The sequence below is a fragment of the Athene cunicularia genome, assembly GCF_003259725.1.
Source record: "Athene cunicularia isolate RWA chromosome 2 unlocalized genomic scaffold, athCun1 chr2_part1, whole genome shotgun sequence".
NCBI lineage: Eukaryota > Metazoa > Chordata > Aves > Strigiformes > Strigidae > Athene > Athene cunicularia.
In genome coordinates, this window is record NW_020799095.1 from 145,589,391 (window position 1) to 145,604,514 (window position 15,124).

The following is a 15,124-nucleotide window of genomic DNA, read 5'->3' on the forward strand; positions in this document are numbered from 1 at the left end:
AGTATTAAGATAAAAAGTAAAGCTTAGGATCCTGCACAGAGGTCACTTGTCAGAAGAGGTCATAAGCAATACAGCTGCTGTCTTTGCCAATATGGTCTCAGATAGTGGACCTCAAAGCATTGCAGTCCAACCTGTAATTATGATAGGACTCTAAAGTCATATCTTTAGGCAATTACAGTGTCTTTTACATACAAAAAAGTAGCCGAAGAGATGACTGAGCTTGTGGAAGTCACTTTACACAGCCTTAGCTTTAGACAATATGCTTGGTTTTAATCTTACTATACTGTTGGTCTCAGGACCTTTTTAGCATAACTAGTTTCATACACTGTTGTTCCAGTGGGGTCTGGAGTTGCAAGTAAGTAAGTATATGTGGAATCTGTAAAGACAGCATAGGGAATAAAGCTCAATGTTCACAACTCAGCTGTAGAAGAAACCAAAGCACAAGCCAGGATGCAGCCTCAGAGGGCATCAGCCACTCAACACCAGCTCCACTGTTAACCTTAGTAAGTGCTGAGTGTCCTTCAAGGCAATCTTTTCTACTTTCTCAAAATATATTACGTAACTTCCCCCATATATGTTAAGAATGGCCACAGAGGAAATCAAAGTCTGTGCTAGCTTCCCCACACAGACAAAATTTAAAGTAACATCATTAATAAAAGCATATTGGGTTCATTGTCAAGATTCCAACTTTTGATCTATGTGCCACAGAAAGCCAGGAAATTAATCAGTGTTTTAAGATATTTCTGAATTTTGAAGCAAGGGCATTTCAATACCATTTTCACTACCAAAAATTCAAGCCATAGGGCTTCAGCTTAGTATCTCCTTTGCTTTGATACTACTAAACAATATTGGCATTAAAAAGGGATCTTAGTTTCTGAAAAGTTTGAGTGCTGCATTCACTGGTATCCAAACAAGCTCTGCTTTCATGCAGTGTCCTTGGCAAAGGAGCTGTGTTTAAAGTTGCTCTAGCCATTTCACTGCAGTCACAAGTGGAAATGATTTTCTGAAGTGTTTATGCAAAAGAGGTAGGGAATAAAAAAGCAGCAGATAGAGCAATGAATACTTCTAGTGTAGAAAATGAGAAAATACCCAACATGTTTATATACATCACTGTCAAGAAATACAATCATTGAGACCAAAAGAAAAATCTTAGTTTTGATTCAAAATAAAAGCTGAGAGGTTCCTTCATGTATTCCAGTGAATAATTTGCCATGAACATACCAAAGCACCAAGTATTGCTGCCACCAAAGAGTCAACCAACCACTGATCCCAGACACTGTGGGCAGACTTTTGAAGAAAATGATGCAAAACCAAATGGAAAGTAGTACAACAACATTAAGCAAAAAAAGGCTAGGATATTCTTACAGTGCAATCCCAGAGGGAAGCCTGTGGCTCATGCAGACCCAGCCAGCTGAAGACCTGGTAGCAGTCAGGCTGTAACTCACAGCTCAGTGCAGTCAGAGAGGACTCGATGGGGCACAGTCATACCTCCAGACTCAGATGTGCCCAAATGAGAAACAAAGGCTTGCTCTGTGCCTCCTTGAAAGGTAGCTGACAGAGCAAAGTTTGTATCTTTACATTGATATACACACAGGTATAGATGGATGTACATGCGACTGTCCAATTGACATAATTCAAAACAGCTAAAGACACCCAGAACTGTCATTATTCAGGACAAAAAAAGTCACTACAAGACTGGTAGTAAAGAATAAAACCAAAGACCAAGAGAGGGAAAATAACTAAGGCTCAGCTTTGCATTACTTAAAAAAACTGCACTCTTATTCCATCTCCAGTTTATCTTACTTGTTTCTTCCATGCAGTATTTTAGAACTAATCTAAGAACATATGTACAGTTACAACAGCAACCCTGAAATAAAACATAAGCTGTAAAAAGCTTTAAAATCATTACCTCCTCCTTCTCCACCAGAGGTTTCACCTCTGCAAGGTGAGCATCCTGGAACTCTGTTGACATGGTCAGGAGCTGATATCTGCAAAGATGAAAAAGATTTGTTCTCAGCTTGCATCAAAGATTAAATACAGGAACAAATAAGATCCTGCTCCACCCACACACACCCCCACCCTCCCTGGTGACCCACTGTCTCAGGTTATAGTTTAAAAGACGATTGCAAGAAGGTTATGAATCTCTTGTAAAATGCCTCCCCTGTTTATTTATATACACACTCCTGCACAATAAGAGATTAAAGAAATATTAAGGCTGCAAGATCAAACAAAAGTTTGGCAGCTTCAGAACGGGGAATGTTGAAGGAAACAGGGCAGGGATCAACATAGAGAGTCATGAGAACTGTAATTTCACAGGTGAAAGGCATAGCCAAATCTGCACAACCACCTTCTGACATTAGCTTGAATACGTGTCTTTTTTTTTTTGCTTCTTTTTTTTCCAATGCAGTCTCCCTCTCCTAGATCTTTACTATAAGAAAACTGAACTGGACACTCATTAGCGTAATTTTGCTCTCAGATTAATATATGCCATTCTTTGGGACAGAAACTCCTTCACTGATATGAACAAACAGTACCAACAAAAACAGATATTCCCATAAGTGAAAGCCAACAAGGTGCTTGCAATAATACTATTTGCAAAACAGAGTTAGGAACAAGATTGCTCTATTCTGTTTTAGGAAAGAACCAGCATCACAACACCCAGTGCTCATCTGAGAGGCTTCAACTGGGAACACAGATACAGCCAAAGCCCAGAAGAGGTAACTGCCACGGCAGATGGAGCAGCAGGTTGTGTTGCAGGTGCAGAGCATCTTTGGCATGTGGACCAACAAGCATCTCAGTTCAGTGACCATATCAGTCCAAATCAGGAATTAAAGAGAAGAGCAGCATGTTTTTAGTCTCTTGACAAAGATAAGGTGTCAGAGGCAGAAGACTGTTCCCTGCAAAGCTCTCATGAATGACCAGAAACAGTTCAAGAGATACCAGGACTGTTCTAACAGCAAGATGACAAATACAGAAGTCAAAGTATGTTTGTTACATATCTTGGCCTGATGGAAAAATGCTTATCATGTGGGCTTTGGGCATCTTCGGAGAAAATTGGAACTTTATTAACTACACAACAGTAAAACAAATCAATTATTTACTTTTTAAGAAAAGTTTAGGACTATCTCAAGTGAAGCATGCGAGTAACTATACTCATAAAGCAAGCCAAAAGACTGAAACACATTTAGGAATTATTGACTGAAGTGTAACTGCCAACATTTTAATTATTAACAATTTTCCTGAAGATAAGCATAAAACTACAGAACAAAATTTGAATCAATTCTTTAAACCCACCTCCTGACTTTAATCTGATTTAAACCAATCAATCAACCCTGTCTACAGAAATGATCTGGTGCTCAGGATGGGTTGTGAAACCCACAGGAGTACCCAGGAGCTGGCAGTGGCCGCCACAGCAGTTTTATTCTGCCTCATGGGTTAGCTCAATGCACTTCTACCTAGGCAAAAACGCTCTAGTCAGAAAGTTTGCGAGATTGATGGATGCTACAGGAAGCTATGAAGTGGCAAACACAAATTAAGAAAGTTAATGATGAAAAAACCATTGGTCTCCATGCATGTGCAAACAGTTTCTTGCTGGCTATACAAATGGGTGGATTTCTGGTAAAGAATTAGACTGGGTATTTTAAGCTTAGAGAAACGCTTCATAAATATTTAACCCCAACACCTGAGGCATGGAGACAGGAACAAAACTGACCCCCTTGCCAGTAACTTGTAATCCAAATTTAGAATAAGCTACCAGAGATATTTAAATAGGCAGAAGAGTCAAGACAGATTTAATTCTCTGGTATTCACCCTTTTTCCCCATGTTTTCCAGTAAGTTTTGCCCGTTACAGATTTTAATCAAAGAACAAGCAAAAAACAAGTCTGCCAAAATTTCAAGCAACTGCAAGTGACATTTTTGTAGTGTATTTTTGTAATTATGTATTTTTGTAATTATGGCCATCTATGTAAGTTGCCATTCTGCACAGTGAGCAGTTGTGCATGGCAGAGGCAAAATAAATTCTGCTGCAATATTTGGAGGTTGAAAACATTTACATGCAATTGCATCTAACTCAAATGGCTCCCCCCCCATTGAGCAAATTCTGTTAAAACAGAAATAGTACCTTAATGTTGCACCTAATTCTGCAATAAGGACTAGAAGTGCAAGAGATTTTTCTGTGTTTTGCCTATAGGGGAAGAAAGTAAGAAGTCAGGTCCCCTGCAGTTTTTCAGTAAGAAGCAACTCAGGGAACAAAGCCACAGCTAGTGTTTGTGGAAGAAAGTTGTTTACATGGGATAGTTTCAGATTTTCAGGGACTCAGAGCATTGACTACAAATGACCAAAAAAACCCAACTGTGCCAAAAAGAACAAGATGGATGCCTTTTATAGCCTTAAAAAACAATCCTGTTTTCATAATAGTTCAAAGTGTTGCTCTATGCTTCCGAAAGAACTAGCTCTAGGAAGTGCTGACCAGCAGATTACACGATTGCCATAAAGTCTGCTGAACAAAAGCCCAACATGTACTAAGTTCTCGCTTTTGGAAAGATACCAGATCTTGGAGCCACATAATGTTTTCAAATCAGGTATTTCCAAGCTCTGGGTTTTCCTTCTCTACATCAGGAATACCTGAAACATTCCTACCATGAAACAACCTTGTGATAAGGTGCCACAACAACATGCTATTCATGAGAGCTGGCAAGCAAAGCCCTACTATTTGACAGCACTGTAAAAAAAAAATCCTATTTTCCAAAAAGAAAGATGCTGGGGAAGTAGTTTTGTACCACCCATGTTCAGCACAAATTTTATAACCTCTAAATAGGTGCTTTGTGTTTCCCCCCCATTATGTGACAGGGCAGCTTGAAGCTAATGTAACTGCCTAACTCTCTCCTAAATAGATAACCATACAAGCATTCCTTTATACACATTTCTAAAGCACTTGCCTCACAGAAGTCTTCAAAAGACAAAGTTCATTTATATCTGCAAGCAGTAGTGTAAAGCTGCCAACTTGGAGAAAAACAACTTTTTTTTCACTCTACTTGGCCAATTGAGCCTGCTAAAAGGTCCCAAGTTCTCCTCTCTGGGACAAGCCACCTCCAGCCACAGACACCTCCCACCCTGCACCCAGGTATCATAATTGCTGCTTAGAGGATTAAGTTTTAAAGCAACCATACTTATAACTAATAATAAAAGTTTAAGTCACCTTGGCAGCTGGCAAAGTGCTTTAAAACTTACTTGCTGCCTAGCAGGAAAAGCATCAAACCAGCCTCTAGGAAGCCATGGGGGTATTGGGGAAGGATAAAGTCATCTGTGCAATACTGTGTTCACTAATTTAATTCAAAGAGGCTTTTCTGCACCCATTCCAGCCCAAACCTACTGCTCCAACACCACCAGAGCAAGTGCCATAATCAAGGCTAGTAGCTCAGGAATCATTTTACTGAGACTGATTACTTTGCTCTTAAAGGTTTAGTATATATTCCCTGTCTCTGCATCACTGCTAGAGGGACAGTCGTCACTGAGGTCTTGTTTTGGCAGGAGGGGGCACAGGATGGATGTGCAGCCTGACTTTGCACAACAATGATCCCAACAATGGTGCTAAGAAGCTACACACCAAGTCATCCATCCTCAAACACCAGCAATGTTGCAATCGCAAGCACCAAACATTAGATAATCCTAAAATACGTGACCAAATTAATTCCATGCACAGAAGCAAAACAAGTTGAAAGATCCCTCATTCCAAATTTTATTCTTCTGAAGACACACATACAGTTGTCCAAGTCTGTGCCACCAGTGCATCATCAAGCACAATGGTGTCACACCCATGAAGGGCTGGGGGAACTGCTACCAGCTCTACAGCATTCACCTCTGTCCTCATACCCAACTGTTGTTTATTTACATGCTATCATGAAAAACAAAGAACAGGAAAAGACTCCTGCCTGAGCGTTTCATAAAGAACGCAATTTCCTCAAAACAGCTTGTTTAAACACTGGCAGCAGAGGTTATTCTTTTGACTACTGATACACAGATGGGTAACCTCACCAGAGCAGCCTGATGGCACTGCCATCTATGCAGGCTGACCAAGCAGAAGGGACAGCAATCACTTTACACATGGCATTAAATACTCAAATACCTAATCACAAAAAGGGAGAAGGGCATGGGCACTGAGAGTCACAGCTCCCAAGCACTGGTGTTGCTCTCTGGAGAGAGAGACACCACACTAGACTTGGGCTCCAGGGGCACATGTGGGGAGGTGTCACCAAGCCAGCCACATCACTCTGCACTTTATCCCTTGAAAGCCACAAGTGTCTTCAGAGCTCAAGCACCAGAGCAGGTAGGAAAGATGGGGGGGGGGGCAATTTGAGCCTTTGCACAACTGCAGCAGCTCCAAGCACTGTTAAAGCAGCAGGGATGTGGCAAGAATGTAGAGCGCTAAGACATCTCCAGAGCTCTGCAGAAGTTGATTGGCAGCTATCTCCATCAGTTCCAGGTCAGAAAAATAACCAAGCAGCTCAAGCCTTTGACAGTGAAGCAAGGAAAGTTACTGTGATGCTCAAAACAGCACTTGAGCCTTACATACTGTCAATCAGAACTCTTCCAGTCATAAACAGTAAACACTGTAGTCTGACTGGCCCTAAAATAAAAAATGGTTACTGTAAACTGGAGAGCAGCTTGAAAAAACTTGTCTCCTAAACAGAGAAAAATGGACATCAGTTAATAACACCCATAAATGGTTACGGTACACAGTGCATGCTCTCATTAAGTGCAGTTTACATTTCAGATATTTTATAATCTTCCTGTTTGTGATTCATTTGAAAATTATGGATTTTGCAAGCATCCAAAACAGTTCACGCATAAGCATCTGCCCACACTATGCCCTGTTTAAGCTACTCTGTTACAGGCACTGGTATCACGAGGTCCTTTGTGTACTGAGTTACTGTTTTTTTCTCTGACAGTTCCACACAATAAATCACGGAAGAGGTTTTATAGCAGTTCCTCCCCTTTATAAAAAGCAGATTACTTTTGACAGTTAAGTAGCATCTGACTAAACAGTATGAGCAGCAAGTGTCAAAAGTTGAAAACACTTTACTTGGGACTCTCTGGGTTTCCTTAGCCTTTGGTTATACATAATTATCTCAATTTGCAACTAAAAGCAAATAACCTGACACAAAAGGAAGCTTAGAAGTGTAATCCTTAAATAATCTAAAGTTTCAAATCAGAAAAGGTCAGGAACCAAAGCATTAAAGTAAATAATATCAGTGACCTGAAACAACTATGCCCGACAGCCTCCAGTTCACAGAAGTGCTGTTAATCACCATCAGCCAGCCCTCTTCAAGCTCAGCACACTGACAATACTCAATTTAACAACAGTTTTGTTCATTTCTAACCAATACCAATTTGCTTTTATTTCCTTTCAACTCCCTTTATGAGCTATTCCACCAGCATTTTTTATTGAAGGCTCTAGCTGAAAATAAGAGCTGTCATCCAGAAAATAAATGCATTTTTAGGAGCGTAGTGTAGCTTAAGAGTGATTATCAAAGCCAAAAACCAAGAAGGACTTAAAGTTTTAGCCGTTTTAAAGTTTAGACTTATGCTATGTGCTAATCAATCTGATTAGGAAACCAAAATGTTTTAGCCAAGCACTCGAGCCCTGTGCCAAGGAACAGCTGGGCAAAGGCACACAGACAGCTACGAGGCCAGAGCCAGCAGCCGATTCCACCAGGCTCCCACGAACAACATGCAGGTCCACAGCGTCTCCCGTAGCTATGCTTGCCTGGGGCCTTGGCATACCCATGCAGTTAGAAAGACAAGATCTCCAGGCACGTCTCCAGTCCTTCTCTTCTGGATGTTGTTTGCTTGTGCGACTGGCACTGATGCCTGTATGGGTGCAGAGCTGTTCAGCTGCTATTGCCTTGGGATTGGACACTGCTTTTAAACTGCCAGTTCCTCAGACCAGGGACTGGTTATTCTTCACAGGCATGATCCACTCTGGCAGCTGCACATTGATAGTAGCATCAAAACAAAGTGAGCTGGAAGCAAGCCTTTTGTCTACTGCACAGATGTTGAGCAAGAAAACTGTTGAAACCAGCTTGCACAATCCTCTCGCTGTGGGATGCAATGAAGTATGTTCCTTGGAAAGCTCGGGGTCCTCCCATGCTTCATGGGAGTAGAAACTGGCTGTGAGTGGGTTGGTGTGCTAGCCAAAGGACATGCCTGCTGTCCCCATCTCCCCTGTGCTGGACACCCCTGTTGTGTTCCATCCCTCAAAAACGAGCAGCTACTCTGTTCCTAGCTGGCAGGGAAATGGAGAGTTTGCAATGGTTTAGAGCTTTTTTTCCTGTTGTAGCAATCCCCAATACTACCTACACTATGATGTCTAAACTCCGTAAGGGACAGATTACAAATTCTAATGAAGTTCTCTGAAATTCTTCTTTAGCATCTGGCACCTGAAAATGCTTCTGGTCATACCTCTGTGAAAAGTGGTTATCTCCAAGAACGTGAAGTTTCTTTTAAGAGATTAAAAATACTAGTAATTCCCAGGACTCTCTGGCTATGAGGAGTGCTGTCATCTCAAACTCCCTCCTCAGGCAGCCACCACTCACTGCTGACATGGCTGCAAAGAGTTGTTGCAGAGTGCAACGGCACAGGGTGGAGGTATGGGAACCCAGGGCTTTCATAAGAAATCCTACATCCAAGTGGCAGCCTAAGTTTTTTTGGGGAAAACCCTGTGCCCATTTGTACTGGTGCCAACGTTGTCCTTTAGCTTTAAATGACTCCGGGCCATGGGTGGCAGCAGGGTGCAGGGTGGAAAAATTGAAGAGCAATCAGCTGCCTTCCCAAGCTTCCTTTTCTTACCCTACCAAGCCAGCCTGTCTCCTTCCACTGCTACAGCACTCCCCCAGCATCCTTCTCTGCATCCGTCCCACTCCTCCAACTGACTGCAAACATAAAGGTCTTAAGCACAGGTTAAAGGCAATGCATGGTTAGAGAACCCAACACCTGCCTTGCACCTGGGTGCTAGGCTGGGTTTTGGGGGCAGAGGAAATAACAAATGCTGCAAAAAATGCATTAGGCATTTCATAACATGGAAGAGACAGCTTCTGCCACAAAGATTGCAGTCTAAAAGAGACAAGAAACAGGCTATTGTTCCTGCAGCTCACCAGTGTCAGGCCATGCTCCCCACCCCCTCCTCAGTCTGCCATGCTTTAATAGTTCATAGCTTCTCCCCAGCTGCAACTGCTTCAAGAAGTGGGTGGTTCTGTGCAACTTAGAGGCAAAAACATACTGGGATTATTCCAGAAGGGACAGGCTCATAGTATACTCAGAGATGAGGCATATTATCTGGCTCTCTAGGTTGCATCCTTGCAAGTGTATAGTGGTTTCTTTTCACGTTTCGCATTTTCATGTTGATGTTGCAAAGATGAGTACTTAAGTTACAAAACATCACAGCTAAAGTTGATGATGAATCTTAATTTACATTTATTCATTAGGTCCTACTATATGAGTTAGAGCTTCTAAGTACATATACAACTCGTTCTACCAACTATTAAAATTGCTTGCTCACTGTTGTTATGAGTTCTCTTTATAATCCCTGCCAAAATGTCTGGGCTGAAATCTCTGGTGGTAGGTGTCTGAGGGTTTTTGGTTGGTTTTGAGGAGAAAAGTATAATTTATGGGTATTATTTTATTCCTGTGAGCTCCCAGTACCCTTTGTAGGATGAATTTTTAGGATTCTGTATCTTAATCTGGACTCAAGCTTTGTACAAATGGCCATTGTGTTAAAAACACATTTTTCATTCTTCTGAAGAGAATCCCATTGTAAGTTACCCAAATTTCAGCATTTGCACATACTGAACTATTCTGGACTAGATGTGGGTAACAGTCTTCCATTGCTTGCAAACCTCAGTACCCAGAGATACAATATGATCTTTCTAAGGGCTGAGCACACTCCTGCCTGTATCAACAGGCAACAGATGGGACTGCTGAGGGAGTGTCAAAGTCAGCACCATCCAGTGCCAAAATACTCCTTGCTTCTCAAAATAAGGCCCTTCAAAATCCTTCAAAGTAGGCAAAAAGCAATTCTCCATCCTCAGCTGACTTCTTTCAAAACCTTACCCATCCATGCTCTAGATTAACACCTATTACATCAGGCAGAGAACTTAAGTTATCACTTTCTAGGCTTTGTTTCCAAGATGAGTTGGTGTTATGCACGCCCAAGTTTTCATATAAGATTGGTATTTTATACACAACTTCATGAAATTCAGTATGTTTCACATGAGGAAAAAAAAATATGTGATGCTCTTAAATTTATTCATCTAGGAAAAAAGAATAGTCTTTTGAATTTATCATAATGTAAAGGGTCATCACAAAACTCTGCAATGCTTCTATTTCATTGACTCATCACACAACCCAGCATGTTGCAACTTTGTCAAAGGATGCAAAATGCATCTTAAAATTTAGCAGGGATATGTTACATGCAATATATACAAAATATGTTTAGAGCACTCTAGAACTACAGGAGTAGGAAAGTTACATCATTAGTTTAACAAGGTGCGCACGAGCTTCCTGAAGGAAGCAACACAAAAACCCACAACAAGAGCAATCCTTCCTTCCTCCAACAGTGCGTTTCCCATCTGGATGTCTGCTTACTGTGTTCACAAATAAACGTTCTTTTAAAAGTTACATTCTACTCTGCTGATTATTGGTAAGGATAAGGTATAATGGAAAAGTAAACACACTCATATATAAAATATATGACCACTCTTTTGCTTTGAACGCCAGTGCCTCCACCTACAGTCTTCACGACGGGCATTACAGATTAAAGAACCTTATCACTTAGCTTTTGCTTCCTAAAAAAAAAGAAATTAGAATTTCTTAAAGAAGTCAAGTTGTAAGAGCAGTGAAATGGCAAGGACAGAAAAACAAACACAAAACACAAGGGATGGCTGAAAGCACATGGAAAAATTTGTTTTACGGTCAATTAGATTTTCATGCTGCACTAAGTTCTAAGGTTTGCTCTTTCCATTAATTTTTAAATCATCCATACAGTACTCGCAGACAGGCCTTACACATTCATGGTAGAAAAAAAGCTAAAAGCTATACTTTTGAAGTTATACTTAGTTCAGACAGGAAGCAGTCACTTAAAAGCTTGGAAAAGCAGTGAATATCCAGTTTTAAAAACAGGACTTGAAAAGGAAGATCTGCATTGACCAACTTCCAGCTACCAGGAGAAAAAAAAAAAATGACTGACAGATAAAAAAGATATATTAAAATTGTGACAATTAACTGAAAGGAAGTAGTGCAAAACCCAAAAGAAACATAGGAAACCTGATCAGCCACACAAAGTAAGAGCAGTAAAATTGACATACATCCTGCTTTGTACAAACAGATACAGCTGTGGAAAATTTCATCAGCACAGGCAGTCCAGCTGTGCATCAGCAAGCACATTGCTGAGCACCTCCGCGTGGAGAACACCCCATTTGACAACAAATCGTTGGGCATTATCCAAAGACAACACTCCCATGCCAGTTGGGAAACAAATCAGGCCTGATCCTGCAGCAGCTCTTAGCTAAAAGTAAAACTAAACTCATCTCCCTCATCATCCAACACAGGAGCTTGCACATTTGAGTCTGAAACTTGGATAATTGTAGGCTTTGCTTTTTTCTTTTTACTCCACACTTGCTGTGCTGGATTAAATGGCAAATAATGGCACTGATTCTCAGGGATGCTTGGTACTGAGTGTAATTATGTCTTAATAACACTTCGATGATGCATGATGACATATTCAGGAGAAGCTATGAATGGTTCCTTACTGCTGCTCCAACTCCACAGCCAAAGAGAATTAACAATAGGGATTACCTCCTGCTGACTTGCCCCACTGAAGTCACCCAGGGCACTGGAAGTGACACAGATAAAAAACACTACCACCATTTGACAGAAACACCAAGTTCAATAGCCATTATATTCACTGCCATTGATTTCCAAGAGCCCTAACCCAGATTTTAGTCATCTGTGGCAACACGCACCACCAAACCTGAAAATGGGATGGCCTTACTGTCAGCCTTTTAAACAGCTTCAGAGTATTTCCTGTGACCCCACAGTACCAGCAAGTAACTTACTTGTAAGTTTTGGGACAGAGCTTTTGACAGAGGGCAGGGAGGTAACTACAGTTTCCTTGACCAGCTGACAGCTGGAGATCCACTCCCCACACAACAGTCCAGGAAAGTTCTTCACTGAGAAGGCTGCAGGGCAGCACCATCACACAGCAGGTAAACTTACAATTTTACACCTAAAAGCTGAATCTAAAGGGCAGTCTTCATACAATGCTATTCCTTTAGTGAAACAGTGACAGGACAAAGCGGGCTCTTCTGTAGTTCTGCCTGAGACCTCTAGGTGCTGTGACACAACATTAAAGTTAGATGTAAACAAACTGTCAAGTGGAAGTCATACTTCATCTCAAGAACCGGCATTTCATCCCTATTAATATCAAGCAGTTGTATCTCCTAGTTTTCAAAAGATCTTCCTTTCAACTGGTTAAACCAGAGAAACAAGAGAAACTCATTCTTGCTGCAGACTGCTGGGACTGAGCTCATTCAGACTACTGGTTTCCCAGGCTGTACTCTCCCCTGACAGCAAAGGGGCTTCTGATGCCTTAAGCTTCCAGCTATACACATGATGTAAACATTGCTGAGCCACCACAGCTCGAATTTGTATTATTGAGAGTTCCACAGTTTCTAGCTGTCTTTATTCTGAAGAGCTTCAAGACAGTTTCACCCCTTTTGTACTTTTTCTTTCACTCTGTCTTATTTTGAGACAATAAAAGTAGGAAATGTTACTCATTACATATATGCTCCACATTCTCAGGCTCTAATGAGGTTAAGTGAAAAAAACCCAGTATTTTCTACGAGAAGTTAGAAGTTTGCCAAAATCCCTTAAACTGGTCATGAGAAGATGTATGTTGCATTTCTGTCAAACAAATTAATCACTTCGGTTTAAAACTCTGTATCAAAGAATTCTTCTCACAGCAGTTCACTGCTAATCCCACCTGAACTACAAGAGCAAGTTATTCAACTGCCTTATAACTATTTTTAAGGACTAGGCTCCCACGTGAAAGCATTTCCCAAGATGCACTGTCATCTCCCCATGTAACTGTCATAGTGCAAAAAGGAATATTCAATGAGCAGAATATCTCCCACTGGAGTAAAGAAAATTGGGGAATCCTGCTGTTTTTACTGAGCATTCATACAGTCTATCCAGATGATCTGTCACAGTTTTAGCATTCCATTTTATTTTGGCAAGAACAAAAAAGCCATTGTACAGGGCAGAAACTGAAAAACTTAAAGAGTCTGTTTTATGGTGGTGCAGATGCTGGTTCCCAAACTTAGGCAGGCACACATGGCAGCCCTCCCTCAGTAGTGGGTGACACTTCTCTGGCTATTGACAAATTCTGTGGACACCTGACACTTTGACATCTCTAGCCTGCTGCCACCTTGGGTAAAGTGGCCAAAGAATGTCGCAAATCAGTACACAAACCCTTCTTCCTAAGGGAAACAAATGAAAACCCCATCTTGTCCAGGCCATCTAGAGTCCTCTCCCCCAGCTGGGCCCGAAGCCAGCCACTGTGCAGAGTGTCCATTTGCAAGGGGATGTGTTCATCTCTTGGTTCACTGCTTGTAGAAATTTTGGTTCAAAGGTTTCAAAGTTGAAATCCAGCCCATCCCAGGTATCTGATGAACTACAGCACAAGGAACTCAGATTCAGACGCTGCAGTCTCCAGTTGCCCAATACCATGGCATCTGTTCAGTTTACACTGAAAAATGTTAGATACAGAAACCATACACACCCTAAGTAGTCTCTCATTACTACCTTAAAACCAGTTTTCACTACATCTGTGTTTCCCATGTCAAAACATACACTAGTTTCTCCTGAACACATCCATGCATTATTCTTCTTCAAGGGCACAGAGTTTATTAGTACTCCGTGAACTGTACAAACCTTTAAGAACACTGGTTTTGCTGCACCTACTCCTGAGTTTTACCATTTCATCCACAGTCATTAAATTCTTGCTGTGCACAGGACATTGTACTGCATTAGCTGCCTGCTGTTTACTCAAGTACTTGTGATAAAAACACAGTCCTTCTATGTCAAACTATGTTAGACTCTGGTTAAAAGAGCACAACATTTTAAAAAAACATCTTGCCAGAGCCAAGATCAAAGTGCACCAGCTGAATGCCACTGGCTGAAGTTTTGATGTAATTTATGCCTGTAACAGCCAAGACTATAAAAGACGAAGGCAGGCTTCTCACATGTTTACTTGAAGTATTTGATAGCTCCTGTTTACAGGCTATTTTCACTGCTTGCCCTCAACTGCAAGTTTTTCCAGCAGCTGTGTATCTTTAACACACATCGACACACACACACACAAAAAAAAAAAAAATGGCAAAAAGACAGAGGAAGGCAAAACAGTGCAACACCTTGCAGAGAATCTGGGAAGGAAACTTCAGGTTGTCTTTGACCTCTTCCATGCTCACTACAATTCCATTTTCTAGGTTCAAGGCACAGTTCCTATTTAAACAGACAACTGAGGAGAAAAATGTCCAAATAACTTGGTTGGCAGATGCTTCTAGTTGAAGCCTGAAGAGAGCCCTACTCTGGGCATGAGGTGCAAAATCGGGTGGCGTGGTCTTTATAAAACAGCGGGTAAGAGTGAGCAATGCCGGTCTGCAAGTGTTTCATAGGAAAAACCGTACCACAATGGAAAGCATTAACCAAAACATCCTCCCTAGCAGAAGTGAAATTACCAATGTTATCGGAGCCAGCAGCTGGCTCTGCCGCCGCCGCAGACCTCGCCGGGACGCGCTCTGAACGCGGGCAGTGCCTGCAAGCACAGGCGGCAAACTGCGCCTATCATCCCGTGCAGACCGCGCTCAAACAACTGACTAGTAAAGCCTGGACACCAGGCAAGCCTGTCCTCTGCCCGAATCCAAGGCAGCGCTGCCGGAGCAGAGAGACACAAGCAACAAGCGCAGGAGTCACCTTCCGTAGGAGAAGTAGGTGCCTGCGTTCCACGGCGGGTCCCCAGCCCGGCCCGCCGCTGCGGAGCCCCGGGAGGTGGCAGCAGCCCCCCCACCC

General features: G+C 41.8%; 1 protein-coding gene across 2 annotated transcripts in view; it reads right to left on the bottom strand.

Moving 5' to 3' along the window:
• Positions 1-15,124, bottom strand: part of NDRG1 (N-myc downstream regulated 1) — a 73,728-nt gene that overhangs the window by 24,860 nt on the left and 33,744 nt on the right. The window contains exons 1-2 of one of the 2 annotated variants that reach the window (XM_026843682.1): positions 7,784-7,811; positions 1,910-1,988 (exon numbers count right to left, since the gene is read on the bottom strand). In XM_026843682.1, coding sequence (XP_026699483.1) covers positions 1,910-1,972 — 63 coding nt within the window. In that variant the 5' untranslated portion in view covers positions 1,973-1,988; positions 7,784-7,811. Of the gene's footprint in view, positions 1-1,909; positions 1,989-7,783; positions 7,812-15,124 lie in introns of those variants that run through there. The other variant, XM_026843681.1, reaches the window with a different exon arrangement.